Below are 27,087 nucleotides of genomic sequence, written 5' to 3'. Positions count from 1 at the left end.
TTGTTTTTATATGTAGGGAAAAAAGTCACTGGATTTACTTTAAAGTAGTAAAATTCTTAAAATTTCTGAATTTCTGTAAGGCTAAATAAGAAATAGTTTTTGTTGTTTTTTAAGGGCACTGCAATTCAATGGCATATGATGTACTCACTTACAATGCAGGTGATGCAATTAAGTGGAGAATGCACAATTGAAAATTTCATCTACTCAAGTATTGCAAAATGTGTATGAAAAAGGAACATGGGAAAATGAAAAAAGCTAGTTCGTAAGCAGGATAGTAGCATAGATTATTTTTGATTAAAGCTTCTATTATTTTTTCAAACACTGTTTTGTAAAATAGTAAAGGTGATAAACTAAAACAAAAAAACACATACATGTTAGCATACCACATGTCCTGAATATCTGTTTTCCACTAACCTTTCCAAGAAAGAGAAAAAATAAATCTGTAATCTTTGAGAAATAAATCACATTTTAAAAGACAGCAAGGAATCCTTTACTTACCTGAAACTTGGTCATTTTCTCCTGCTTCTTCTGGGGAAGGTCATAGTTCTGAGATGGCATAACTGGGGGAGACCAAAGACGCCATGAGACACAAGCCTGCTGTTAGCCCATGTGTACATATGAGGAAATTAGAGAAATAGCCCTACATTCAGACAGGTATAGCCACATACAGCTTGGTAAGCAGAACATGGACTATTCCAGCTACTAAATGGCATGATAGTTCAGTGCCATTGGGCAGTGAACAGTCTGCACAAGTGCAGCATCCTTGCTACAAGGATTTCTGATGGCAGAGACAGCAGGAAACAAGAGGCAATGTAACAACATATGAGGGCTCTCAAGTATCTGGGTTTAATTCCTAGAAATGATACTTACCAGCTGTGTAACCTTGGGGATATTAAAAACCCTCTCTGTGCCTCACTTCTGTTATGTGTACAATGAGGATATGGTAAGAATCATAAATCGTACCTCCCTCATAGGGTTTTTCCAAGGATTAAATAAGTAGATGGCGAGTTCTAAGAGCCAAGAGTCCCTTTCTCTTATAGTTACAAAAAAGCTTCTTCATGGCTTCTTGCTGTTTAGCCAGGCCTGGCACAGTGGCTCATGCTTGTAATCCCAGCACTTTAGGAGGCCAAGGAGGGAGGATCACATAAGGTCAGAAGTTTGAGACCAGCCTGGCCAACACGGCAAAACCTCATCTCTACCAAAAATAAAAAAATTAGCCAGGCGTGGTGGTGCGGGTCTGTAATCCCAGCTACTTGGGAGGCTGAGGCATGAGAATTGCTAGAACCTGGAAGGTGGAGGTTATAGTGAGCCAAGATCACGCCAATGAACTCCAACCTGGATGACACAGTGAGACTCTGTCTCAAAAAAAAAAAAAAAAAAAGCAGATGATACTTTGCATCATACACTTGCCTTGCAAATATTGCTCTCCTATGAAAGTCACCTTTAATTTCTGAAAAGCCGAAATCTGACTTAAGGTTTCTTTTTAGTAATTTGTTGCCCAGCTAGTAATATTTTACTGACACTGTTATCAGTTTTCTAAAACGTACCATTCTGGGTCAATTTACTTCATGAAGCCTGGAAACGATCATTGGTACATCTCTTTTATTTTATGTGCACAGAGAAAAACACACAGCAAAGAGAAAGATAAAGACACAAACGAAAAATCAAGAAACATGAAAGATAAATTGAGAGGCTTCCGTATTTGTCTAACAGGAATGGGAGAAGAGAAGGCAGGATGGAGGGAATGACTGAGAGGTTTTAATTTCAAGATGCAATTGCTGAGAATTTCACACAATTGATAAAAGATACAAGTTCGCATATAGAAATTCTAAACAGTATAAATAAAAATAAACATACCCTAAACAAATCACAGTAAAACTCAGAAATGCAAAAGACTAAACGAACGTAAAGAACTGGAAACAACAATAACCTTAAAGCTCCTAGAAAGAAAATATAGTTGACCTAAAAGAAGTAACAATTAGATTGACAGAAATAGGGTAACAGAATGTAGATTTAAAAGAAATGAATATTACCTCCAAAATAAAGAAACTGTCAACCTGAATTCTATGTTCAACTAGATGATTATTTACATGAGAAAGAAATAATATTTTTGCTAAAAAAAAAAAAAGAGAATTTATAACCATGTGAACCCTAAAAGATGGACTGCAAAAAGCAATGGTAAGAAAACATTTGTGACTATATTGGTAATATAATAATCTTTGTTTAAAAAAAGCCAAAGAACTATAATGACAAATTTTGAGTGTGGTTATAATAAAAAGTAGACCTATAAAAACATAGCCTTCTTTTTTTTTTTTTTTTTTTTTTTTTTTAGAGAGAGAGAGTTTCGCTCTTGTCACCCAGGCTGGAGTGCAATGGCACAATCTCAGCTCACTGCAACCTCTTCCTCCCAGGTTCAAGCGATTCTCCCACCTCAGCCTCCCGAGTAGCTGGGATTACAGGTACGCGCCACCACGTCCGGCTAATTTTTGTGTTTTTAGTACAGACGGGGTTTCATCATGCTGGCCAGGCTGGTCTCAAACTCCTGACTTCAGGTGATCCACCCGCCTAGGCCTCCCAAAGTGCTGGGATTACAGGCATGAGCCACCGCGCCTGGCCCCATCTTCTTTCAGATTTTTTTTAGTCTCAATATTCTTCAGAATAAGAACACATGCTGATTAAGTTTAGTATTTGCTAAGAAAGAGAATATTTTTAAAGTTAGAAGAATGACACAAAACCATATAAACTCCAGACCAGTTGAGCACAAATAAAAGGGAATAAACTGAACAAAAAAAGACAAGAAAGGAGAACAAAATATACACACAGATAGTAAAAGCAAATTATCCCAGACTGCACTAAAAAAAATTATACATATATATTCTAAAAGACACTACGAAAACATAATGACAAAAAAGTTTGAAAGAAAAAGAAAAAAGATATACTGTACTGAGCAAATGGCAAATTACAGCTTCAGTTTCAGAGGTCATGGTAGAAAATAAAAAAAAAACTGACCTCAGCTACTCGGGAGGCTGAGGCAGGAGAATCGCTTGAACCCGGGAGGCAGAGGCTGCAGTGAACCGAGATGGCGCCACTGCACTCCAGTCTGGGCGACAGGGCGAGACTCCGTTTCAAAAAAAAAAAAAAAAAAAAACTGACCTGATGTCTGGCATATGCTTTAAGACAACCATCTGCAGCCTTTTTGGCACCAGGGACCAGTTTCACGGAAGATAATTTTTCCACGGATGGGGGCGGGGGAGATGGTGTGGGGATGATAGGTTCCACCTCAAATCATGAGGCATTAGTTACATTCTCATAAGGAGCGCACAACCTAGATCCTTCGCATGTGCAGTCCCTCCTATGAGAATCTAATGCCCCTGCTGATCTGGCAGGAGGCAGAGCTCAGGCGGTACCCCTCCAATCACCTCCTTCTGTGCCGTCAGGTTCCTAACAGGCCACAGACTAGTACCAGGTCCGCTGCCCAGGAGTTGGGACTCCTGCTTTAAGACACTCTAATTTAAAAAAAAAAAAAAAAAAGTGGGGTGGAAGGAGGAGGAGATGGTCTGCAGCAAATGTTGAACCTGAGTGTTGGTTACGTGGAATTCACTGCACCACTCTTTTGACAGTTGAATATGCTTGAAATTTTTCGGCCGGGCACAGTGCCTCACGCCGGTAATCCCAGCACTTTGGGAGGCCGAGGTGGGCGGATCACCTGAGGTCAAGAGTTCAAGATTAGCCTGGGTAACATGGTGAAACCCCGTCTCTACTAAAAATACAAAAATTAGCTGGGAGTGATGGCGCACACCTGTAATCCCAGTTACTCGGGAGGTTGATGCAGGAGAATCACTTGAACCTGGGAGGTGGCGGTTGCAGTGACCTGAGATCACGCCATTGCACTCCAGCCTGGGCAACAAGAGTGAATCTCCGTCTCACAAAAAAAAGAAAAAAAAAAAAGAAAATTTTCATAATATATTAAGAAAAAAACTACTACACAGAATACCAAACCTATTTTGAGAAACATCCATAGCATATACTAAAGGGAAACACATTAAAGTGTTAGCAGTTTTATTATAAGTAATTCAAGTTTTCTGAATATAACATCACTGTCCAATAGAAATATACTGAGACACATAAGTAATTTTAAATTTTCTAGCAGTGACATATAAAAAAGGCAAAAAAACAAAGACAAAAATAGGTGAAGTTAATTTCAACAACATAATTTAAGCCAATGTATCCAAAATATTACCATTTTGACATATAATACAAAAAATTAACAATGAGCCATCTTACATTTTTTGTACAAAGTTTTTGAAATCCAGTGTGTATTTAACACTTAAAGCACATCTCAATTTGGACTAGACACATTTCAAGTGCTCCTAGGGCACACATGGCTTACAGCTACTGGATTGGATAGTGCATCTCTATAATGAGCATTCATTATTTCTATAACCAGAATATGACATATTTTGACATGGAATGAAATTAAGTAAGTGAGATGTTGTAGGATTTTTCTAAAAAATTCAAAATTCATCAGCGCAGTTTTTGAGGTCTTCCACAGTAAAATCCATACCTACATTCCCAAGGCTGATTTCCAACGACTCACCGGTAGCCATATGGATTACTAATTAAGATAACTGAAGACGACTGTATCATTGAGATTAAGACCACAGACTCAGAAAAAGGAATAGAAAATAAACAACAACAAAAACCAAAGAAACAAAAACAAACAAAAAAGATCACACAGTCTGAAAAGGAATGCTTGGGTTCAATCCCAAATCCACCTCTTACTATCAGTTGAATAACTTCGGGAAAGTATTTAATAACATAAGCTCTGCCTAATTTCCTCATAACATAATAACAAGACCTACTTCATCAATAGCTATGGTCCACAGACGAATGCCTTAAAATCAAAGTGGTAAGATGTTATTGGTAATACTCATTTCCAAGTAGTTTTCCTACCCACTCTCACATTTATTCAACAAATATTTCATCATTTTTCAGTAGTAACTTACTGAGTGATGGAAACTTGACTAACTGAAAGGACAGAAAATGGAACAACAAAGTGCGTTCAACAGCAGGTACCTGGGGCTATGCTGGGAGAAGCCAAGAAGTCCCTCCTTCCTCCTCTTTGCAAATTCGGAGGCGGTGAATAAAAGGATGCTGTCAGTTAGCACGATGGAGTCTCTATCCCGGATAAACGGCGGTAAACATCCCCACGCACTGGAGCCCGATGACTCAATCCTTCCTAAAAAAAAAAGACCTGTAAAAGTTCGGGAAGAGCTCGGTCTCCTGAAGGATACGACAGAAAGGCCATGGCATAAAGCCCTGACCTTTCTTCTCTCTTCACTGGAGCTTCCAGTAAAAAGGGCGCTTGTGAGGGAATCACTGTATCAATAGCAGGAGCCAACCCAGTATCAGGTGCCACCACTGTTCTAAGGTTTGACCCGTATTATCTTGTTTAATTCTAATTACAACCCTACACAGTAACGACTATCTTTACTGCTATTTTAAAGATGAGGAAACAGGAGCGCGGATCATAGGTAACTCGCTGTTTATTATACCCACAGAAGTAGCGGCGCGGCTTGCCAAGTGCGGGAGGAGAGCAAACTTCCCGCCCTCGGCCTCTCGGCCTCCGCCGCGGCCGCGACCTCTCCATCCCAAGACTGATGGCTGGGGAGCGCTTATTCCCAAGCACAGGCTGAAAAGGTTCAAGAGGGGTCGTGGGGGTGCAGGGTTGACTCACCTCCCGGACCCAAAAGATGGTGGCGGCCTCGCTTTCCGGGGCGGAAGTGGCTCTGCCTGCCCAGAGCTCCAGAACTACCCTTCCCAGAAGGCCCGCGCTCCTGCGGCCCAATTGTTTCCGGACAGAGTTCTGGAATACGTTTCCCAGAACTTCCAGAAGGAAAAACCATCCAGGTGCCGCCCTCTTCGGGCTTGAAAAAAAAAAAAAAAAAAAAAAAAAACGGAGCGAGCGAGTGAGAGAGGGTTACGGAGAGTGTGACAAAATTCTCGGAGCTCCCGGACTACAACATCCAGAATCCCCTTCACGGCTTATTGCTGTTTAGCCAGGCTGAAGCAGTTCTCTGATGTCAGTGGAATTTAGGTTTTTCTTATTAACAAAAAGTAACAGCAAATATGTGAAGAATTGGAGCCCTAAAATAAAAAAAGACTCCCAGCACTTTGGGAGGCCGAGGCGGGCGGATCACGAGGTCAGGAGTTCCAGACCAGCTTGGCCAATATGATGAAGCCCCGTCTCTACTAAAAATATAAAAATTAGCCAGGCGTGGTGGCGCGCGCCTGTAGTCCCAGCTACTTGGGAGGCTGAGGCAGAAGAATCGCTTGAACCCCGGAGGGTGCAGTGAGCCAAGATCGTGCCACTGCACTCCACCCTGGGCGACAGAGTGAGACTCTGTCTCAAAAAAGAAAAAAAAAAACGATTATAAGAAACAGATCTTGTGATCCTGTACTAATAGAATTATACCCACCACTTCCCAAAAAAAAAAAAAAAAAAAGGCAGAGGAAACCCTTTAAGTTTTTACATTTAACAGGATCGACTAATAGAAAAACTACTTTTTAGATACTAAAAGAATGAAAGAGCAATCAAAAAATGCAACGAAGGCAGAATATATTATGGATTTCCACTTTTCTTAATAGCACAGTCATATAATTCAGAACAACTTGCTTACTGAGGATAGCTAGACATAGAAAACACAAGCTTTGGCATATGGTAGATCAACTCCACAAAGCAACTAGGGCCTCTGTAATCATTCCTCAAGGAGTTTCTGAATTTGAAAGATGAACAAATTTATTACTTCAGTGTTTAAACCTTGATCTTTATTTGCTTAAATGTATAATGGAATTGATGTTTCCAAGAATTAAGGGTTGAAAGAAGAGAGCAATACCTAAAAATATCCACATATCCACTACAGTACATGTTTGCAGTTCTCATTTACTAAATATATACTCTTTATTCTGTTATATACAACTATCTCTTATAAAGAACCAAGTATGTGCCAGGAACTAGTTCAAACTATTCAGACTATGGGACCCTCACTACATTTTCACAACTTTTTTCTTTTTTTGTTTTGTTTTGTTTTGTTGTTGTTAGACGGAGTTTGGCTCTTTTGCCCAGGCTGGAGTGAAGTGGCATGATCTCGGCTCACTGCAACCTCCGCCCTCACACAGCGTTCAAGCAAGTCTCCTGCCTCAGCCTCCCAAGTCGCTGGGGTTATAGGCACCCCCCCTCCCCACCACGCCCAGCTAATTTTTGTATTTTTAGTAGAGACGGGGTTTTGCCATCTTGGCCAGGCTAGTCTCGAATTCCTGACCTCAGGTGATCCACCCGCCCTGGCCTCCCAAAGTGCTAGGATTACAGGCATGAGCCACCGCACTTAGCCCATTTTCACAACTTTTTCAAAACAAATAATGTAATGTCCTCTAGTTTACTCTTTGGGATCCAGAGGCAGAGAGAGGTTAAGTATATCTCCTAAGATGGAAATTTGATTATTTTCACCTGCATGTCTATCCCGTGCCCTTAAGAGAAGGTTCAAATGCTTTAACAAGTCGCACAAACAGGAATTTTCCAGATGCTGTTTCTCTCTTGGAATCCACTTTCCACTCTACATGTCCAGCCATAGTGGATTACTTGTACTCCTACAAAAAGCCTCTAATTCTTTGTATTTGGTGTTCCTTCTGTCATAACCTGCTACTCTTTTCCCTCCTGGGTGACAGTCTTCATCCATAGCTTAAATATTCCCTGCTCTAATAAGACTTACTGTGGGTTCTTGCCTTGTAGACTAATAAAAGTAGTGTGTAGTAGCTAATATTACAGCCTTAGTATAAAGCTACCTAGATTAAAATACTAGTGCTTCCATTTCTTCTGTCCCCTTTTTCTTCATTTGTAAAATGGAGACTATAATAGGGTTGATATCAAGTACAAATGAATAAATACACGTAAAACACTGGAAATTCTGCCTGATTCATGACTACTCTATAAAAAGTTAGCAAATGTTAACCTCAGGGGATAAACACAGGACACATAAATTATGGATGGAAGGTTTCTACAAAAATTTGCTTTGATCACTAAAATATTATCAATAACCACGCATCAACTTTTGATTACTGGGAAAAAAAACTAGAAGAATATGCAAATGCATCCCACCAAAAGTGAGATAAAGAGTCACTAATATTGACATTATTTCCTTTTATTTTTTCCTAAATCCATTTTGGGAATTCTGAATACAATCTAAATGATCTGCAGGTTTCCATTTCAAGATACTGGGCAGCTCCACAAACCACAAACACTAAACCCCTCCTTACCAGTCTTGTGCTGGGTGCTAAGCACATGGTAAAGAATGGGACATAGTCCCTGCAACAAAGTAACATGCAGCCTAAGGGAAAAACAGATCAGATCTAAAAGACCCCGAGTAGGCCGGACTCTGCGGCTCACGCCTGTAATCCCAGCACTTTGGGAGGCTGAGGTGGGCAGATCACGAGGTCAGGAGATCGAAACCATCCTGGCTAACACGGTGAAACCCCGTCTCTACTAAAAATACAAAAAATTAGCCGGGCGTGGTGGTGGGCACCTGTAGTCCCAGCTACTCAGGAGGCTGAGGCAGGAGAACGGCGTGAACCCGGGAGGTGGAGCTTGCAGTGAGCCGAGATCGCGCAACTGCACTCCAGCCTGGGCAACAGAGCGAGACTCCGTCTCCAAAATAAATAAAAATAAATAAATAAATAAATAAATAAAAGACCCTGAGTAAAACATTCCAAATAAGCCAAATTCATAACTATTCCTTTCCAAATCTCAATGATTCCCTCTCCTTTAGGTTTTTCACATAACTACCTTCCTCCTAGTTGCCAGGAAAGAAAACCCTGAAGTTATTTGCTTTCCTTTGCTCTTCATTCATAATTACTTTATGTTAATTACTTTTAATTTCTACCGCCTGACTAGGATTTGGTTTTGATTTTAAATAGTCAAATTCCTCCTCTTCCCACCAAAAACATGTGGGAGAAGAGTAATAGATGTAATAAGATAGACAAAATGTTTACAAGAGTTAAAGACAAATGATGGCGGGATGGAGGTCATTAACACTATTTTCTGTATGTGCATGTTTGGGAATTTCTACAAGAAAAATTAGAGAAATACCATGTGGGTGGTATGGCACCAATGCATAAATGCATTTAAAATGTTAGCAGTGGTTATCGCTAAATCCTGAGATTATGGGTTAAAGGAACGGGGTCTCGCTGTCATCCAAGCTGGAGTGCAGTGCCGTGGTCATAGCTCACTGCAGCTTCAAACTCCTGAGCTCAAGCGATCCTCCCACCTCAGCCTCCCAAGTAGCTGGGACTATCGGTATGTGCCACCACACCCAGCTAATTGTTTAAATATACAGCAGTGAATATGGGTAACTTTCATTTCCTTTTATACATTTCTGTATTTTCTAATCTCTCTATAATGGTCATGCATTATTTCTACAAGGAGAATATAGACTCTAAAGCCCCAGATCACCTTCCAAACCTGATAGAAAAAGACTTCCACAAACCATATACACGATTATTTCATATGGTTCTAAGAAAAATGTACAGCGTGGAGAATATGAACACAGACTTGAGGCTCCAACTTCTTGGGTTCATATGGACGTTCTGCCTCTTACTAACTGTACGTTTTAGGGTTCGTCTTCCCTCTTCTTTTTCTTAGAGCATTTCCATAAGAAACCTAGTGCTTCTGAATCCTTTCTCTAACCTTTTGATACGCATGTAAATTTCATTAGAGGCTATGTAAGCCTCTAGCCAGGTTTACAACCTAGAAGTATTTGTGAAAGTTCTGAGATTTGTCCCTTTTGAATATAAACATCTGAGAAAATAACAACCCACTGTCCCTATCACTGCAAGAGTTTAACCAAGGTGCCTCTCTTTAAACTGTAAATCGGCTAGCAGATGAGGTAAGAGAAGTTTTATTACTTTCGATAAAGTTAGTTAACTAACACTGGATTCTCAAGTAAATTTAGAATAAATTTATAAAAGAATTTGCAGTAAATGATGAGACCAAGTCCTCTTATTGAAAAATCATTAATCTTGAGAACTGATGTACATAGTGGTCAAAAGTAGAATTGTATAAAAAGTTTAAAACTGCTTGACTGTACACATAGGGCGGAATTTTTTAATAATATTTTTCTTTAGATTGCCTACAATACTATACAGTGGTTGTCCTTATTCAGTAATAAGACAGCTTTCTTTTCCACATTGTGTGGAGAGGTCTATTATCTTCGTCTCTCTGTTAGAACATAGTGGTACCTACCACATAACGGTATTTTGGACATTTAATGAATAATTCGTATAAAAGTACAAGGACCTCCTACTAATGACTCTACATCAGGAATGAGGAGAATGGGATAGAGAAAGATTAAGATTAACTCACAAAACGTTATAACACTAGTAAGTGGCAGAGCTGGCAAGTAGGTGGGAGAGGCTGGCTGCGGAACGCCAGGAGACCCTCTAACCAAGCGACAACCGATCCAGGACGCTCCCAACCCGGGGATGCAAGAACTGCTCCAAACGTGAGGCTCAGCCGAGAGGGAAGAACACAAACTGCTCCCAACTCCAGCCTCCCAGCTGGCCACAGCTTCTCTAGCCCTCCTCCAGACGAGGGCCAGGGCCCCGCTTGCTCCCTGACGAGGCTGAGAAAACTTGGAGGGTCACAGCGGATCCAAACACTTGCCTCCTTGAGCCCTCCTAGAGCGAAAGAGCCTTCCCAGCAACTAAAGAGAAACCCCGGATCACTTCCCACAATTCCCTAGCTCCGCCATCCAAAAGCGGAAGTGCCCCCAGACTACGCGGACCCCTGACTACACTTCCCAGAATGCCCCAAGGGGAAAACGGCCATAGTTCCGCTCCTTGGAGCGGAAATACTTCCGAGTAACCTGAGCTTCCGGGTATCCTAGAAAGCCAGAGCAAATCTTAGCCAAGATTTGCAATTTTAGAGTGGAAGTGTCTGTCTTGGTGGTACCTACCGATTCTGTTGTTCAAGGGCCTTGGGGAAGAAGTTGGGGATCGGGAGAAGGGTACCTAGTAAAACCCAAAGAGCTGCACTACAGGAGTAAAGATAAAGGGCAAATAGATCATCTTCACTAGGGGACTGAAGCAAAACTTGAAATCACATTCGTACCTGAAAATAGATTAAAGTAAACCTTTTCTGTTAGTGTTTGCAGGTACCTGACATAAACAAATAAAAATATTCTAATAGAGAAAGAGACTGTTGTCCTAGGCCTCATATTCTTTCTCTGATTTTAAAATATATTAATATTGGACAAAGTACAATAGTCCTTGAAGAAAAGAACATTTTAAGATATATAAAGAAACACTTCATAGTAATGAAAATTTTCTATCAACTATAACAGCCTTACATAATGTAAAGCAAACTTTATAAAGAAAAATTGATTGACAGACTCATAAGGAGAAAAACACTGATAAACAAGAGAGCTTTTAATACATGATTAGAAGGAAACATAGAAAGCCTTGAAATCTCTGTCTCAAAAAAATAAATAAATAAGAAAAATAAAAAGGAAAGAAAGAAAAAAAATGCAAAGGCAGAATTAGTTGTGTAAGAATTTTATTAGGGGAAATGATTGTGAGAGAAAACAGGAGAGAAGCTGCACCATGATGTAAATCTAACACTGAGTAAAGAACAAAAGGCAGCCCAGGGAACAAAGTGAGACTCTGTCTCTACAAAAAAATACAAAAACTAACTGGGTGTGGTGGCACGTGCCTGTAGTCCCTGCTACTTGGGAGGCAGAGGCTGGAGGATCACTTGAGCCGGGGAGGCAGAGGTTGCAGTGAGCCAAGATTGTGCCACTGCACTTCAGCCTGGGTGACAGAGTGAGACCCTGTCTCAACAACAACAACAACAACAACAACAACAAAGGAAGATTTGATAAAATCATTCTGGACTTCCATACAGCTTAAGAAAAGTTACATTAGGCCAGGTGCAGTGGCTTACACCTGTAACCCCAGCACTTTGGGAAGCCAAGGCGGGAGGATCACCTGAGGTCAGGAGTTCAAGACCCACCTGGCCAACATGGTGAAACCCCATCTCTACTAAAAATACAAAGATTAGCTAGGTGTGGTGGCATGTCTGTAATCCCAGCTATTTGGGAGACTGAGGCAGGAGAATCCTTTGAACCCTGGAGGTGGAGGTTGCAGTGAGCCGAGATCGCGCCACTGCACTCCAGCCTGTATGACAGAGTGAGACTAAATCTCAAAAAAAAGAAAGAAAGAAAAGTTATATTAAAGAAAAAGCCATTAAAGTCAGGTATTCACAATCTTATCTATCCAACAGAGAAGATCTATGTCTCCCTGAACAGGTCTACCTTAGAATCCTTACTGCTCTCAGATATTGACTGGGAGCAGCAGCCTTCAGAAAATCTGGCCTTGATGCAAACACAGGATTGACCTTAAAACACAACAATAGGGGTCTTTGGTTACTTCATTAAAATATTTGTGAAATACATTTTCATGGCTACCACATGCTGGTTATGTGCAGTTTCTTGATACAGATGCTGGTATTTTGAGTGTGTTGAAAATTAAACAATCATGACACATATGACATATACATTTTTCTACATATATTTATACTTCAATGAAAATTTAAAATATGTGGTGCTATTCAGATACTGGACAATTCAATGTTGTAAAGCTATCAGTGCTCCTTTGAATAATCTATATATTTAATAAAATTCTCAGCAGTTTTTTGGTGAAAACTAGCAAGCTGAGTCTAAAATCTGTAAAGAAAAGCAACAGTCAAGAATAACCAAAACATCAAAAGAAAATAGAAAGAGGTGGGTTTATGCGATAAGACATCAAGACATTTTATGTATTTGCAGTAATTAAAAGTGTGCTATATATGCAAATATGAATAGACTAATGGAAGATAATAGAAAGTTCAGAAACAGATTTACATATATCTAGTCATTTGATATTTCACAAAGATAACTAAAATGGAGAAATATCTTAAGAAGTGAGGATACTGTATATTCTTCATATAGAAAAATAATTAATCTTGACCTTTAGCACATCCCATATGTAAATATCAATATGATATGGAATATAGATCTTAAAATTAAAAGATTTTTTTAAATAGCTACTAAAATATCTTTGTGACCTTCTCTAATGTTGGCAACGATTTTTTAAAGTACCAACTGAAAAGTAAAATTAAAAAACTTAAAATGAGAATGGTTGTTTATCGAATGTACCACAAGGAAAGTGAAAATGCTGGCCACAGTTGAAAAGATAATCACAATACACACATATGTCAAAAGGCTTGTAAGCAGAATATAAAGAAATCCTATAAATACAAGAATAAGACTGACAACCAAATAGACAAATCAACAAATCACTTGAGTAAGCACTATATGAAGAAGAATATACAAATGTACAAGGCTTCAGATACATGCTCTGTTTGCTCAACTTCATTAGTCATTACAGCAGTATAAATTAAACCCTCAATGAGACAACTCTATCACCATACCAGAATGACTGATTTTTAAAAAATTACTCGTGTATAACTGACATGTCATATCTTTCGACCAATATGTCCCAACCCCTCCACTCCAACCCCTGGTAACCAGCATTATACTCTACTTCTTTTAAAAAATTAGAATGGTGAATTTAAAAAATAATTTAAAATAATTTAAGTCTGACAACACCAAGCATTGGCAAGCACATGGAGCAGATGGAACTCTACCACGGTCCTTGTAAGAGTGTAAATTGGTACAATCACTTTGGAAAATGTTTCACAGTATCTGCTAGAGTTAAATTTATGTATTCTCCATGACACAGAAATTCCACTTCTAGCGAGCAGAAACACACACACATGCGCACCCCGAAATATATACAAGATTTCACCCATGGGATGTAGTGTGCCTACACTTGCTCTACAGTAACAAAATAAGTAAACAATTGCTATAAAACAGCAGCATAGTTCAATCTCACAAACATAATGTTGAGCAAAACAGAGACACAAAAGAATATATACAATATGATTTCATATATGTAAAGATATACAAAAGGAAAAGTAGTCAATGGTGATAGAAGTTAGGAAAGTGATTATAGTCGAGAGAGAGGGGTAGTGTCTGAAAAGGAGCAGAAATGGTTCAATATCAGTCAGGGTTCAATCAGAAAAGCAGAATCACTAGGATTTTAGCGACAAGGACATTTTAAAGTAGGAATTAGGTAAACAAACATGGGAAGACAAATCAGAGATGGTAGGACTTCTGAGAATTGAGGCATGTCCCACTACTGAAATGGAACTGTTAACAGGAATCATGGTAAGTTTAGTGAATTCTATGAACATGAGCCCAATGGACCCAATTCATTATTTGAAAAATGACTGCCCTGGTCACAAGAAATGCTGGGTGGAATTCCATGGCAGAAAATAAAACATTTTGTAAAGTCCACATGTGATGCTTTTATCAGAAACATTGGAATAGGAAAGGCAAATTCATATCTAGAGTAATTGTCTTTTCCATTGAAAACAAAGTGCTGTCTCCTCCATGATCAAAGTGGTCCGGTGTAATCAAATTCCAGCAGGAGGTTGGTAGTCCCCTTTGAAGAAGAGTGCCTATCTGAGGTCCAGTGTTAGTCCATACTTTTGATAGCTTGGCCATATAAATGTGGTTGTAGCCAGATCGGATTTAGTAAATGGAATTTCATAGTACTGAACTAATAAGCTCCATTTCTTCCAACATGACTACACTGTTCATGCACCCACTGGGAATGGACATGGTTGGCTAGAGAAAAATCTTGAAGAATATTCACAGAATGTACCATCTTGATCACCTGATTATTAAGCTCATCTTCTGGTGAGGTTGCTGATTATTGACAATTAAATAGGCCACAAGTAATTTTATATTCTGCTCATTAAAAGTAGTCCACTCACATACCTCATTGTCAATTTGCCTTGTCAACCAATTATCAATCATGCTTCTTTGAAGTCCATGACCATCCAGCAAAACTATTCATCCCCCTGGCATCATTCCTTCTGGGAAAAAAAAAAACTATGAAGTACACTACTCAAAATTCTAACAAATGGGAATATTTTCTTTTACCACTCTCCTTTGGGGCCACCACAGCCTGAGGCTGTAGTGTGCCAGCTATCCAGTTTTAGGTGATGCTAGAACATTATGCAGAATTACCTATAAAGCAGGTCCACATGTTTCTTCTTCATTCAACTGATTATAGCAAACTCCTCATGAAGTCAAATGTATGGACTAAAAGACTGGTGTCACCGTAGCAGGACAAATGGAGCCAGGGAAGGTGATGAAAAGAAGGTTCTCATGCACATATACCTGATAAGAGGAACGATCACAAAAGACTGCAAAAATCACAACAACCTTGCACAAAGGCCACCACAACCTTACACATACAAAAATACTTTGGTTAAGACAGCTGCCCAGCAACTGGCTGTCCAACCTTGAACTACTACCACCTTTGTTAGTGATCCTTGTAGCCAAAGATAATTGTTTCAAAAAACTCATGTAACCCTCCTCACTTCTCCTTTAAAAGCCCTTGTCTTTCTTTACCTCCCTGAATACACCCACTATATTCCCATTGCAATGCTCATTCCTGAATAAATATAATTTTCTTTTAGACATCTTCTCTCTGTGTCTGCATTTAGGTTGACATAAAGTTTGTGTCAAGAAGTGAGACTGAAGTCAGCTGACCTCAAACAGGCCAGCATCCCCTGGAATCTAGTGAGATACCAACACTGACCCCTTTTGTGGCCTCTGCTTCTATGGCCTTCCTTCTCTGCTGTGGTGAATCTTCGCTTAGATTCTCAGATGTCCTTCATTTGGTAAGTTCTTTTGACTTTATTCAGGATCTGGATTTGGCTATAAGACCACCTTAAATTAAGGACCTTGCAACCCTTGTGGGACTACAAAAGACTTTTTGTCTTTTCTGGAAAGCCTCTTCTGGTATAAGGCCAAGTGTTCTTTTGGAGAGTACTCTGGTTCCCACAGAAATTATGTTCTGTGAGGCATGTATTTTCTAGTGAATTTGCTTTGGTTTTTCTGCAAACACGGTTTTATACTTTGTTTGCTCTGCAAGCCTGGCTTAAAATTTTTGTGAGCACGCTTCATTTGGTTTCATGTCAATTTGGTTACATGCAACTGTAAATAATTTGGCTCTTTTGTTTTCCCTGCTTGTTTATGAACACCTTCGAAGAGCAAAAATAAACATTCTAAATGGCACAGTATATTACTGTTTTAATGTATCATGACTAAAATTTTAAAGGGAAAAGGGAAAATATCTTTTTGTGTTGTCTGTATGTTCTTGTGTCTATATATGTAATATTTTCTACCAAAATATATGAAAGAGCTCTATTTAATTGACTTAAAGAAAAAAATTAAGCACTTAAGTAATTTATCAGAAAAATAGTAGTTAACTCACATTTTTTAAGGTTCACATGACTTAGGTAAATCTTTGGTAAATAAACTGATTTTAGTGGACAATTAAAGCCACTAGGACCAGGCATGGTGGCTTCTGCCTGTAATCCCAGCCAGCTGGGAGGCTGAGATGAGAGAAATACATGAAACCAGGACTTCCATACCAGCCTGGGCAACTTAACAAGACCCTGTCTCTAAAAATATTTCTTTAGAAATTAGCCAGGTGTGGTGATGCACACGTTGTCTCCCCAGCTACTCAGGAGGCTGCGATAACAGGATCACTTTGCCCAGGAGTTCAACGCTGTAGTGAGCTGTGATTGCACCACTGCACTCCAGCCTGGGCAACAGAGTGAGACCTTGTATCTAAACAACAACAATAACAACAAAATAATAATAAATGCCACTAGGAACGTCACTGCCATCTATGAGGGACTCCAGTCTCCAAAGAAAACGTCTCCCATGTAAGGATAAAATAGTCACAGACAAAGAATATTACCACTGAGGCACCTGCCAGTCTCAAGAAAATTTCTACACAACCAGGGTAAACTTGGTCATAGGTTAGACAACTAGGACAAAGGCCATCTGCCAAGTATAAAAAGATGAATTCTGTGTCAGGTACACTAGTTAAAACAAAACAGCTTGGTCAACGCTTTTGACAAAATTTATGGGCTTTTCTTTGCTCTTGAGAGATTGATAAGAAATGCAATGGGATCTTCAACTTCTAAAGAATGCCAAGCCCTCTGGCACTTGAGGCAGCTATACATTTGAAATTTATGGTCCTTTCTCATGCACATTTAAAAAATAATTGGCAAATTACACTAAGGATAATGTACGGCCATTATGGGAATTATTTAAACTCTCTAAGCTTGTTTCCTTAGAGCTGAATTAAGAGACTGGAACTGTAGGATTAACATGTAGGGGCTTCTAAGCTAGCTCTCTTTTTTTCTCTGCTTGCTCTGAATCTGCTGACTTGTTTGCTTGTATTAAATTTGTTAATAAGTTCAAGGATTCTTGGAAGTTTATTTTTCTAGCCAATCCTAACTGAAATGTAAATATCCAGAAGTTAATTAAAACAACTCACTTAAAATTGAAGAGGAAAAAAGGGTAAAAGATTTTTCAAAAACTAAAACGCTATAAAAACAGCTTTACCCTAAATTTGGTCCACTTCTCTCATAAGATTACCTATCAAAGGCAAAAGAAAAAAAAAAAGATTAGCAATATGAAAAACTGATCTTAACTTGTCCCATTTTTTCAGAAATATAATTTGGATCCAACTGTCTTTTTTTATACACTAGTGATTTTATATTAGTATATTTTACAGTTTCTTGACTACAATTTTACAGTGATAAGCTATAAGATCTTTTTGTGTTTCTGTATGTTTCTGGGTCTGTGTTATACATACATAATATTTTTCTACAGAAATATATAAAACAACTATGAAATTGATGTAAAGAAAAAAAATTAAGCAATTTATCAGAAAAAATAGTAAATAACTATTTACTAAAAATAGTAATAAACCCAACTTTTAAAAATTTGTGTGACTTAGGTAAATCTTTGGTAAATAAACTGATTTTAAAATTGTTGGTAAAATAGTGAGGTCTTCAGAATTGCAAGCATACATTTTGCCTGGATATATTTGTCAGACAATTTTCTTTTTATATAAGATGAATCTTATGGAAAAAAATTTGTGTTTAATCAAGTTGCCTATAGTTAAAAGGGAATTATTCACAGGTTTTATCAAAAATTGAGTATTAATACAGTGATACAAAACCAGAATCCATTCACCTATATTTAAAGCAACAAGGTTTTCTTGAAGTATTTATGTGATTTTAGTTAAAAAAAATCTGCAAGAGGTTTTGATATTCTGAAATCCGTTTAAATTTTCAACCGTCTTCTGAACTGCAGCTTTTTCCTGTTTTACACTTTCCACTTAATTTCCCTTATTCCAGCTTTAAAATACTATCTACTTCATTTAAAAATAGTAATTTAGTTTCTCAAAAGAACTTTCCTTTTGAAGCTTTTCAAATTCATATCTCAGTTTGACTTTGCTGTATCTCATTGCACATGATTTGATGAGAAACATGCTTCATGTTGTCTTTATTAGGTTTTTGATTACTTAGGTGCTTTGAAAGAATTAAGGTTTGTTTTTTTTACATCTACATAAAGTTCTGCATTTGTTTTTGGAAGCTTTTTTCACTCTGATTAAGTGAACGACTAAAATCATGCATCATTGCCTTCAGCTCTTCCTTGTCTCCTTAGGGATGATAACCCTCTCCCTCAACTTTGGAGTCAGCTCCTGTAACTCTCTCTCTTTCTCTCTCTCTCTCTCTTCCTCTCTCTCCTCTCACTCCTCTTGCTTCTCTCGCTCTCTCACTCGCTCTCTCACTCGCTCTCTCTCTGGCTCTCTCTCCAGTTCTGACTCTGCTATTGTGGCCTAACACTAAAAATGTTTGTCTTTAAGGCCTAGAAGAATCTAGGGGAATAATATTTTCTTCCAGTATAACTTGATTCTGTAATTTTGTCTTTTCTTGATGTGTCTGAATTGCTCTGTTTAACCAATAAATTCCACATTCTTTTACTTTTTCTAAGAGCCACATATCCCCCTGCTCAAGGTACTTGTTTTCTTGTTTATCTTTTCTATAATATGGTACACTCATAACCTTGGATACACACTCTTCCAGTGTTTAGTTGAATTCAAGTACCTTTTCATCAGGCTCAACTTCCAGGTTATTGAAATGGGTTTCCCACAGGGAGAAGAAATCACAAGGGGTTTTTAGATATGTAGAAGGTTTTTATCTTTTGATAGCTGGCCTAGGAAACAAAGATTTTTTGTTTTATCAAAATAATTTCTCATGCTTCATGTTGTCTTTATTAGGTTTTTTATTACTTAGGAGCTTTGAAAGAATTAAGGTTTTTTTTTTAATCCATGTAATGTTCTGTATTTGCTTTTGGAATCTCTTTTCACTCTGATTAAGTGAATGACTATTATTCCACAATAATCTGTGATTCTGTTTTAATTAAATGTTTCAACCATTTTGACATTTTTGGCAGGTCTCTCCAGGATCAAAGTTCTAAATTAAGTCTTTTTGACCTATAACTAACTGAGAGATTTTCCAGTTGAGCCCCTGGAGAACCTTAAAGGAGGTATCATCTTGTAGAGATGTTAAACTAATTTGGCTTATTTTATTAATTGTATGGGAATCAATGTCAAATAATAAAGTGATGCTATATTTTCTTTAAGTTACATGGATATGTTATTGATGTATATTAAATATTATGTGAAATTTAAGAAGGTCTGATGGTCCTGATGTAATGCTGTCAACCACGATTCTGGTTGTTACCTTAAAATGCTAAATACAATAGAAATAATTGAATTTCCTTCTCAATTGCTGAACTCCCATCAGATTTTTAATGATGGTTATTCTAAGTCTTTGACATCCACAGTTTTGATTTTTCTCTAAAGGTATCTGCAATCAGATTCATGGAAAAGACTCTAATAAGTACTCTTAAATACAAGTTTCTAATAACTTCAAGATTAAAGAACTAAATAAAACTTTTCACAACTGCAATGAAGAAATTGATGAATTTGTGAAACTGCTAATCAAGATCAAGCATAACAAAAACTAATTACATGAAATTGAATAACTGATAATGTTTTTATAACTTTTAATTTAAACATTGTTGGTTTTTTATTGAAATGTTTTGTCTTCCAAGTTTAAGGAAACATTTTCTCTTAAGCTATCTATAGTTTACAACAATTTGGTAAAATATACTTTTGTGAACAAAGGTGGAAATATTTATTTTTTTCTATTTGGTCCCTTCAAAATTTGGAAATGATTTGCTAGTGTTTCTTAAATGACAATATAATTATTTGCATACATTCAGTATGAATCTGTACCTCCTTGTAACATGATACAGTTAAAAACATTGGTTGTATTACCAATTAAAACTGGAATGCCATATTTAAATTTTTATTGGTACTGCAAACAAAGTCTGAAGTCTGCCTTTGCTTGGCTTTCTAGACTCAAGGAGGTTTAAAATCTGAGATTCTTGGCCAGGCACGGTGGCTCACACCTGTAATCCCAGCACTTTGGGAGACCGAGGCAGGCAGATCACGAGGTCAGGAGATCAAGACCATCCTGGCCAACATGGTGAAACCCCGTCTCTACCAAAAATACAAAGAAAATTAGCCAGGCGTGGTGGCGGGTGCCTGTAGTCCCAGCTACTCGGGAGGCTGACGTAGGAGAATGGCAGGAACCCAGGAGGCGGAGCTTGCAGCGAGCCGAGATCGCGCCACTGTACTCCAGCCTGGGCGACACAGCGAGACTCCGTCTCAAAAAAAAAATAAATAAATAAAATCTGAGATTCTTTTGTGCTCAATTTACTACTCTTGCTGCTCTTATGTAAATTATTAGGTTAAGTAATAAATAAACTTTAAAAAACTAAAATAATAAAACTAATAAAATAATACAAGAACCTAAAATAATAATAAAACTAAACTTATTTACAAACAAATCAGTCTTACTGTAATTATCTTTGGTAGAAATTAGGATAACTATATAGAGACAAAATTATGTTTCTAGAAAAGGACTATAATACATCTGTTATTAGATTGTAGTTCTGTGCATTGTCTTTGAGTTTTTATTATCTACTGTAGACCAGACTGGATCCTAAGTTATTCTAGGTTCCCTAATCTAATTTTCTCCCATGTTATTACTAAGAATGGGAACTACTCTTTCCTAAAGCCCTGTAAGCTGAAGCTAGAAAACTTGATGTAAATTTTAAGAGCCTCATGCCTGATTTATGGGTCATGCAGAAAGTTCACCAAACCACCCAATGCTATAACGAGAGACATTCAAACTACAAACCAGGATGAGAAGTTGATGTCTTTATGCTGTGGACAGCTTTCTCAAGCTGCCAGAACAAACTTTATCATAATGAGACTGTTGCCCCTCTTAGTTTGTCCTTGCCTACGCTTAACTTTTTCACTGGGCAGGATAATGGTGTAGTTAAAATTTTACAATTAGTAGCTTATGTGGACAACTTGACAAAATGTTAGATCTGTTATGCCAACCGTAGATCTTTACATGACCAAAGAATCCTTTAGTCCAACTTTAAAAATATTCCTAATACAACTGTCACTCACTCTATGCTTTTAATTCAACCCAGTCATGAGATACCAGATGACAAAATTTTTCTATATTATCTACTGGTTAAATAAGGTAGTGTCTATGCTATTGCTAGGACTACATGTGTACCTGGATAAATTCCTCTGGGGAAGTTGAGACCCAAATACACAAAATAAGAAAACAGGCACACAGTTACATTAGGTCTCACCTAATTCCCAATGATCATTTGATTGATTCAGTTGCTTGCCTTTAAGCCCAGGTTCATGGCTCAAAACCATTATGCAAACTGGGATGATCATATTAGTATAAATTTTACTTCGTATCTTTCTTTTTAAACTTTGTACCTGTTGCCTGTCAAATTTCTGTGGAAGTACAACTCCTAACACAACAATGCTGGCCTACAGCTTTGAAATAATAGCCCACACCTACAGAACAAACAAAATTGAACTTAACAACGGACTCCAGGTAGACCTAGCCTAAGAGCCACTCCCTCCAAACCTCCATTGTTGCTCAAATGTCATGACCTTACACAAACAAAACTACTTCCATCTACCCAGCAACTGGCTGTCCAACCTTGGACTGATACCACCGTTGTTATTGAACCCTGTGGTCAAGAAAAATTGTTTCAAAACAACTTATGTGGCCCTTTTCATTTTTCCTTATAAAACTCTTGTCTTCATTTACCTCCCTGAATATACCCACTGTATTCCCATTGAAATGCTCATTCCTGAATAAATGTAATTTTATTTTAGAGAGACTCTGTCTCTTCTACTTAGATTGACATTTATATCAGACAAAATAGACTTAAGACAAAAACTGTCACAAGAGACAAAGAAGGATATCATATAATGATTAAAAGTTCAACTCACTAGGAAGATACAACAATGACAGTTGTTCCTCAGTATTCACAGGGGATTAATTCCAGGACACTCTGTGGATACCAAAATCCATGGATACTCAAGTCCCTTACATAAAATGGCACAATATTTGCATATAACCTATGCACATCCTCTCATATACTTTAAATCATCTCTGGGCTATTTATAATTCCTAATATTATGTCAATACCATGCAAATAGTCATTATATTGTATTGTTTAGGGAATAATCACCCAAAAAAGTTGGTACATATTCAGTACAAATGCAACGGTTCATTCTTTTCAAATATTTTTGATCCAAGATTAGTTGAATCTGTGGATGCAGAACCTGCGGATACAGAGGGCTACATAAATATATATGCACCTAACATTAGAGTGCCCAAATATATTAAAAAAACATTGACAGAACTGAATCGGGAATAAACAGCAACACAATAATAGTAGTATATTTTAATATCCCACTTTCAATTATGGATAGAACCAGACAGAAGATCAATGAGGAAACGGAGGACTTGAACAACACTAAAGACCAATTGGATCTAACAGATATATACAGAACACTTCACCTAACGACAGTAAAATGCACATTCTTCTCAAGTGCGCATGAAACATTCTCCAAGATAGACCATGTTAGGCTACATTACAACTCTTAATAAATTTAGGAAGACTGAAATTATACAAAGTATCTTCTCTAACCATACTGGAATAAAACTACAAATTAATAGTAGAAGGAAAACAAGAAATTCCACAAATATGTGGAGATTAAACAATGCATGCTTAAACAACCAATAGGCCAAAGAATAAATCATAAAGGAATTTAGAAAACATCAGGAGACAAATAAAAACAGAGATACAACATTTCAAAACTTATGAGATGAAGTGAAAGCAATCCAAATAGGGACGTTTATATTGGTAAACACTTACCTTTAAAAACAAGAAATATCTCAAATCAACAACCTAAGCTTACACTTTAAGGAAATAGGAAAAGAAGAACAAGCAAACCAAAAGTCAGCGGAAGGAATAAAATAGTAAAGATTAGAGTAGAAAATAGAGAGAAGAAAATAACTTTTAAAAAGAAAATTAAGAGTCTGTTTTGAAAAGATTAACACAATTGACAAATTAATTAGTAAAAATAATTAAAATTAATTTCTTAGCTAGATTAAGAAAAAGAGAAGACTCAAATATTTAAAATTAGAAATGAAAGAGGAGACATTATGATTGATGTCACAGAAATAAAAAAATTATAAGAGATTACTATGAAGAAGAATACACCAACAGATTGGATAACCTAGAAGAAATGGATAAACTAGGAATATGCAACCTATCAAGACTTAATCATGAAGAAATTTTAAGAAAACAACTGAAAAGGTGTATAACTAGTGAGGCGTTGGACGTAGTCATCAAAAGCCTCCCAAGAAAGAAAACTCTAGGACCTGATGGATTCACTGCAGAATTCTACCAAATATTTAAAGAAGAATTAACATACAAATTCTTCTTAAATTCTTCCAAAGAATTGAAGAGGAAGGAACACTCTCAAACTCATTCTACAAGTCATCATTAACCTGATACCAAAAGCAAAGACACACAAGAAAATAAACTGTAGACCAATATCTCTGATAAATATTGATGCAAAAATCCTAAACAAAACACTAGCAAACTAAATTTAACAGCACACTAAAAGAATTACAGGTCATGATCAGGCAAGATTTATACCTGGTATAATTCAACATATAAAAATCAATCAATGTAATACACCACATAACAAAATAAAGGGCCTTTCATGATTTTAAAAAAAAACCACTTAACTAGAAATGAAAGTAAAGTACCTAAATATAATGAAAGCCATATATGAAAAGCCCACAGTTAATATCATATTCAATGGAGAAATACTGAAAGCTTTTACTCTAAGATCAGGAACAAGGCAAGGATGCCCAACTTACCACTACTATTTAACATAGTACTGGATATTCTAGCCAGGTCAATCAGAAAGTTTTTAAAAAGACATCCAAATTGGAAAAGAAGAATTAAAATTTTCTCTGTTTGCAGATGACTTGGTCTTATATGTAGAAAGATCCCACGTACACAAAAAGCTACAACTAATAACTCAGCAAAGTTGCAAGATACAAAATTAGCACTAAAAAATCAGTTGCATCTCTATATACTAGCAATCACCAACGTGAAAAGAAAATTTCATTTACTATAGCATCAAAAAGGGTAAAATACTGAGGAAAGAACTTAATCAAATAACTGAAACATTTTTACACTGAAAACTACAAAACGTTATTAATAAAAGAAGAAATCTAAGAAGATACAAATAAATGGGAACTCATCCTGTACTCAGGAGTTTGAAGACTTAATAATGTTAAAATTTCCATGCTACACAAAGTGATTTACAGATTCAATGCAATCACTATCAAAATCCCAATGACTTTTTTTCAGAAATAGGAAAAAAAAATCCTAAAATTTGTATGCAATCTCAGATGCCTCACACTCCCTAATTTCAAAACATACTTCAAAGCAGCAGTAATTAACATGACGTGGTACTGGCATATAGACATATAACCAATATAACACAGAACCCAGAAATAAACCCCTGCATATATAACCAAATGATTTTGACAAGAGTGCTAAGATTACACAATGAGGAAAGGACAGTTTCTTCAAAAAATGGTAATGGGAAAACTGGATATCCATATGCAAAAGAATAAAGTTAGACCCTTACCTTACATTGTATACAAAAATTAAATAAAAATGGATTAAAGGCCTAAATGTAAGACCTAAAACTGTTAAAATCCTACAAGAAAATATAAAGGAAAACCTTCAGAACATTAGATTTGGCAATGATTTCTTGGCTATCACAACAAAAGCACAGATAATAGAAAGAAAAATAGACAAATGGGATTATATCAAACTCAAAAACTTCTGTGCATCAAAAGAAACAATCAACAGAGTGAAAAGGTAGCCAGCAGAATGGAGGAAAATTGCAAGTTATATATCTGATAAAGAGTTAATATCCAGATTACATAAGAAACTTCTACAACTCTATAACAAAAAAAAAAAAACCCCAAATAATCCAATGAAAAAAATGGGCAAAGTTCTTAAATAAACATGTCCAGAGAAGATATATAAATTGTCAATAAGTACATGAAAAGATGTTCAATATCATGAATCTTTTAGAAAATACAAATCAAAACTGTAATGAGATATCACCTCACACCCACTATTGTGGTCACTGGTAAAGGAAGAGAAAAATAACAAGTGTTGTCAAGGATGTAACGTTGGAAGACCTGTGCACTGTTGGTGGAAATGTAAAATGGTATAGCCATTATGGAAAATAATATGGAGGCTCCTCAAAAAATTAAAAATAGAATTACTGCATAATCCAGCAATCCCACTTCTGGGTATATATCCAAAAGAACTCAAAGCAGGATCTCAAAGGAATAGATATTCATCACAGCATTATAGCCAAGATGTAGAAGCAATCCAACTGTCCATTGACAGAAGAATGAATAAAGAAAATGTGCTATACACAGACAATGCAATATTATGCAGCCTTTAAAAAGAAAGAAATCCTGCCACATGGCACATTAATCAACCTCGAGAACATTATGCTAAGTGAAATAAGCAAATCACAAAAGGGCAAATACTGTAAGAGTCTACTCATATGAAGTATCTGAAATAGTCAAAATTATAGGAACAAAATTTAGAAAGGTAGTTACCAGGGGCTGGGAGGAGGGGGGAGGAAATAGTATCTAATTGGTATAGATTTTCAGTGCTGTAAGATGAAAAGTTCTATAGATCTGTTGCATAATATGAATACAATTTACACTAATGAATTGTACACTTAAAAATGTTAAGATAAAATATGGTTAAGATGGTAAATTTAGTGTTATGTGTTTTTGTACCATAATAAATATTTAAAGTGAAGAACACACATACAAAACTCACTAAGAATCCTACTAGTCATTGTGTCTCTTCCCTGGTGGTTTTAGAAGGGTCATATGCAGCTATTTGCTCTTCACTTTGGAATAGGTATCTTGGTATATCCGATACCACTGGTCCTTTAGAAATCTTTTTTTTTTTAAACGGAGTCTCGCTCTGTCACCCAAGCTGGAGTGCAGTGGCGCAATCTCGGCTGACTGCAACCTCCACCGCCTCCCGGATTCAAGCAGTTCTCTGTCTCAGCCTCCCGAACAGCTGGGATTATAGGCGCCCGCCACCACACCCGGCTAATTTTTGTATTTTTAGTAGAGACAGGGTTTCACCATCCTGGCCAGGCTGGTCTTGAACCCCTGACCTCGTGATCCACCTGCCTCGGCCTCCCAAAGTGCTGGGATTACAGGCATGAGCAACCTCACCTGGCCAGTCCTCTAGGAATCTAATGAACATGGCCAGCTCCTGAATTTTTGTATTATCCATCTTCTAACCAAAATGTCTATTGTAATTGCTTCTTTCTGCTTAGAAAGTACAATCAGCATTGTATCTACAGACTAGAGCAGGGGTCAGAAAGTTATTTCTGTAAAGAGCCGGGCAGTAAATACTTTAGGCATTGCAGATCACATGATCTCTGTGGCCTAACTACTCAACACCGTCATTTTAGCATAAAAGCACTCCTGGGTAATATGTAAAGACTGGTTATGGTTAT

At 37.2% G+C, this 27,087-nt stretch overlaps 1 protein-coding gene and 1 long non-coding RNA gene across 7 annotated transcripts in view; both read right to left on the bottom strand.

Moving 5' to 3' along the window:
• Nucleotides 1-11,160, bottom strand: part of ZNF227 (zinc finger protein 227) — a 36,115-nt gene extending 24,955 nt beyond the window's left edge. For 2 of the 6 annotated variants that reach the window (XM_055369667.2, XM_055369668.2), the window contains exons 1-3: nucleotides 5,738-5,883; nucleotides 5,077-5,239; nucleotides 499-560 (exon numbers count right to left, since the gene is read on the bottom strand). In XM_055369667.2, coding sequence (XP_055225642.1) covers nucleotides 499-558 — 60 coding nt within the window. In that variant the 5' untranslated portion in view covers nucleotides 559-560; nucleotides 5,077-5,239; nucleotides 5,738-5,883. Of the gene's footprint in view, nucleotides 1-498; nucleotides 561-5,076; nucleotides 5,255-5,737; nucleotides 5,889-10,414 lie in introns of those variants that run through there. The other 4 variants (XM_063701426.1, XM_055369666.2, XM_019016217.3 and 1 more) reach the window with 4 other exon arrangements.
• A 430-nt stretch (nucleotides 11,161-11,590) lies between these two features.
• On the bottom strand, nucleotides 11,591-25,213 carry LOC134757687 (uncharacterized). Its single transcript, XR_010131980.1, has 2 exons — nucleotides 15,186-25,213; nucleotides 11,591-15,031 (listed from the first exon to the last, which is right to left on the bottom strand). It is a non-coding gene; the product is annotated as an uncharacterized lncRNA (long non-coding RNA).
• Nucleotides 25,214-27,087: the final 1,874 nt, after the last annotated feature.

Source organism: Gorilla gorilla, chromosome 20, assembly GCF_029281585.2.
Source record: "Gorilla gorilla gorilla isolate KB3781 chromosome 20, NHGRI_mGorGor1-v2.1_pri, whole genome shotgun sequence".
Classification (NCBI taxonomy): domain Eukaryota; kingdom Metazoa; phylum Chordata; class Mammalia; order Primates; family Hominidae; genus Gorilla; species Gorilla gorilla.
The sequence above is the reverse complement of the archived record's forward strand: the minus strand, read 5'-3'. Positions and strand labels throughout refer to the sequence as shown.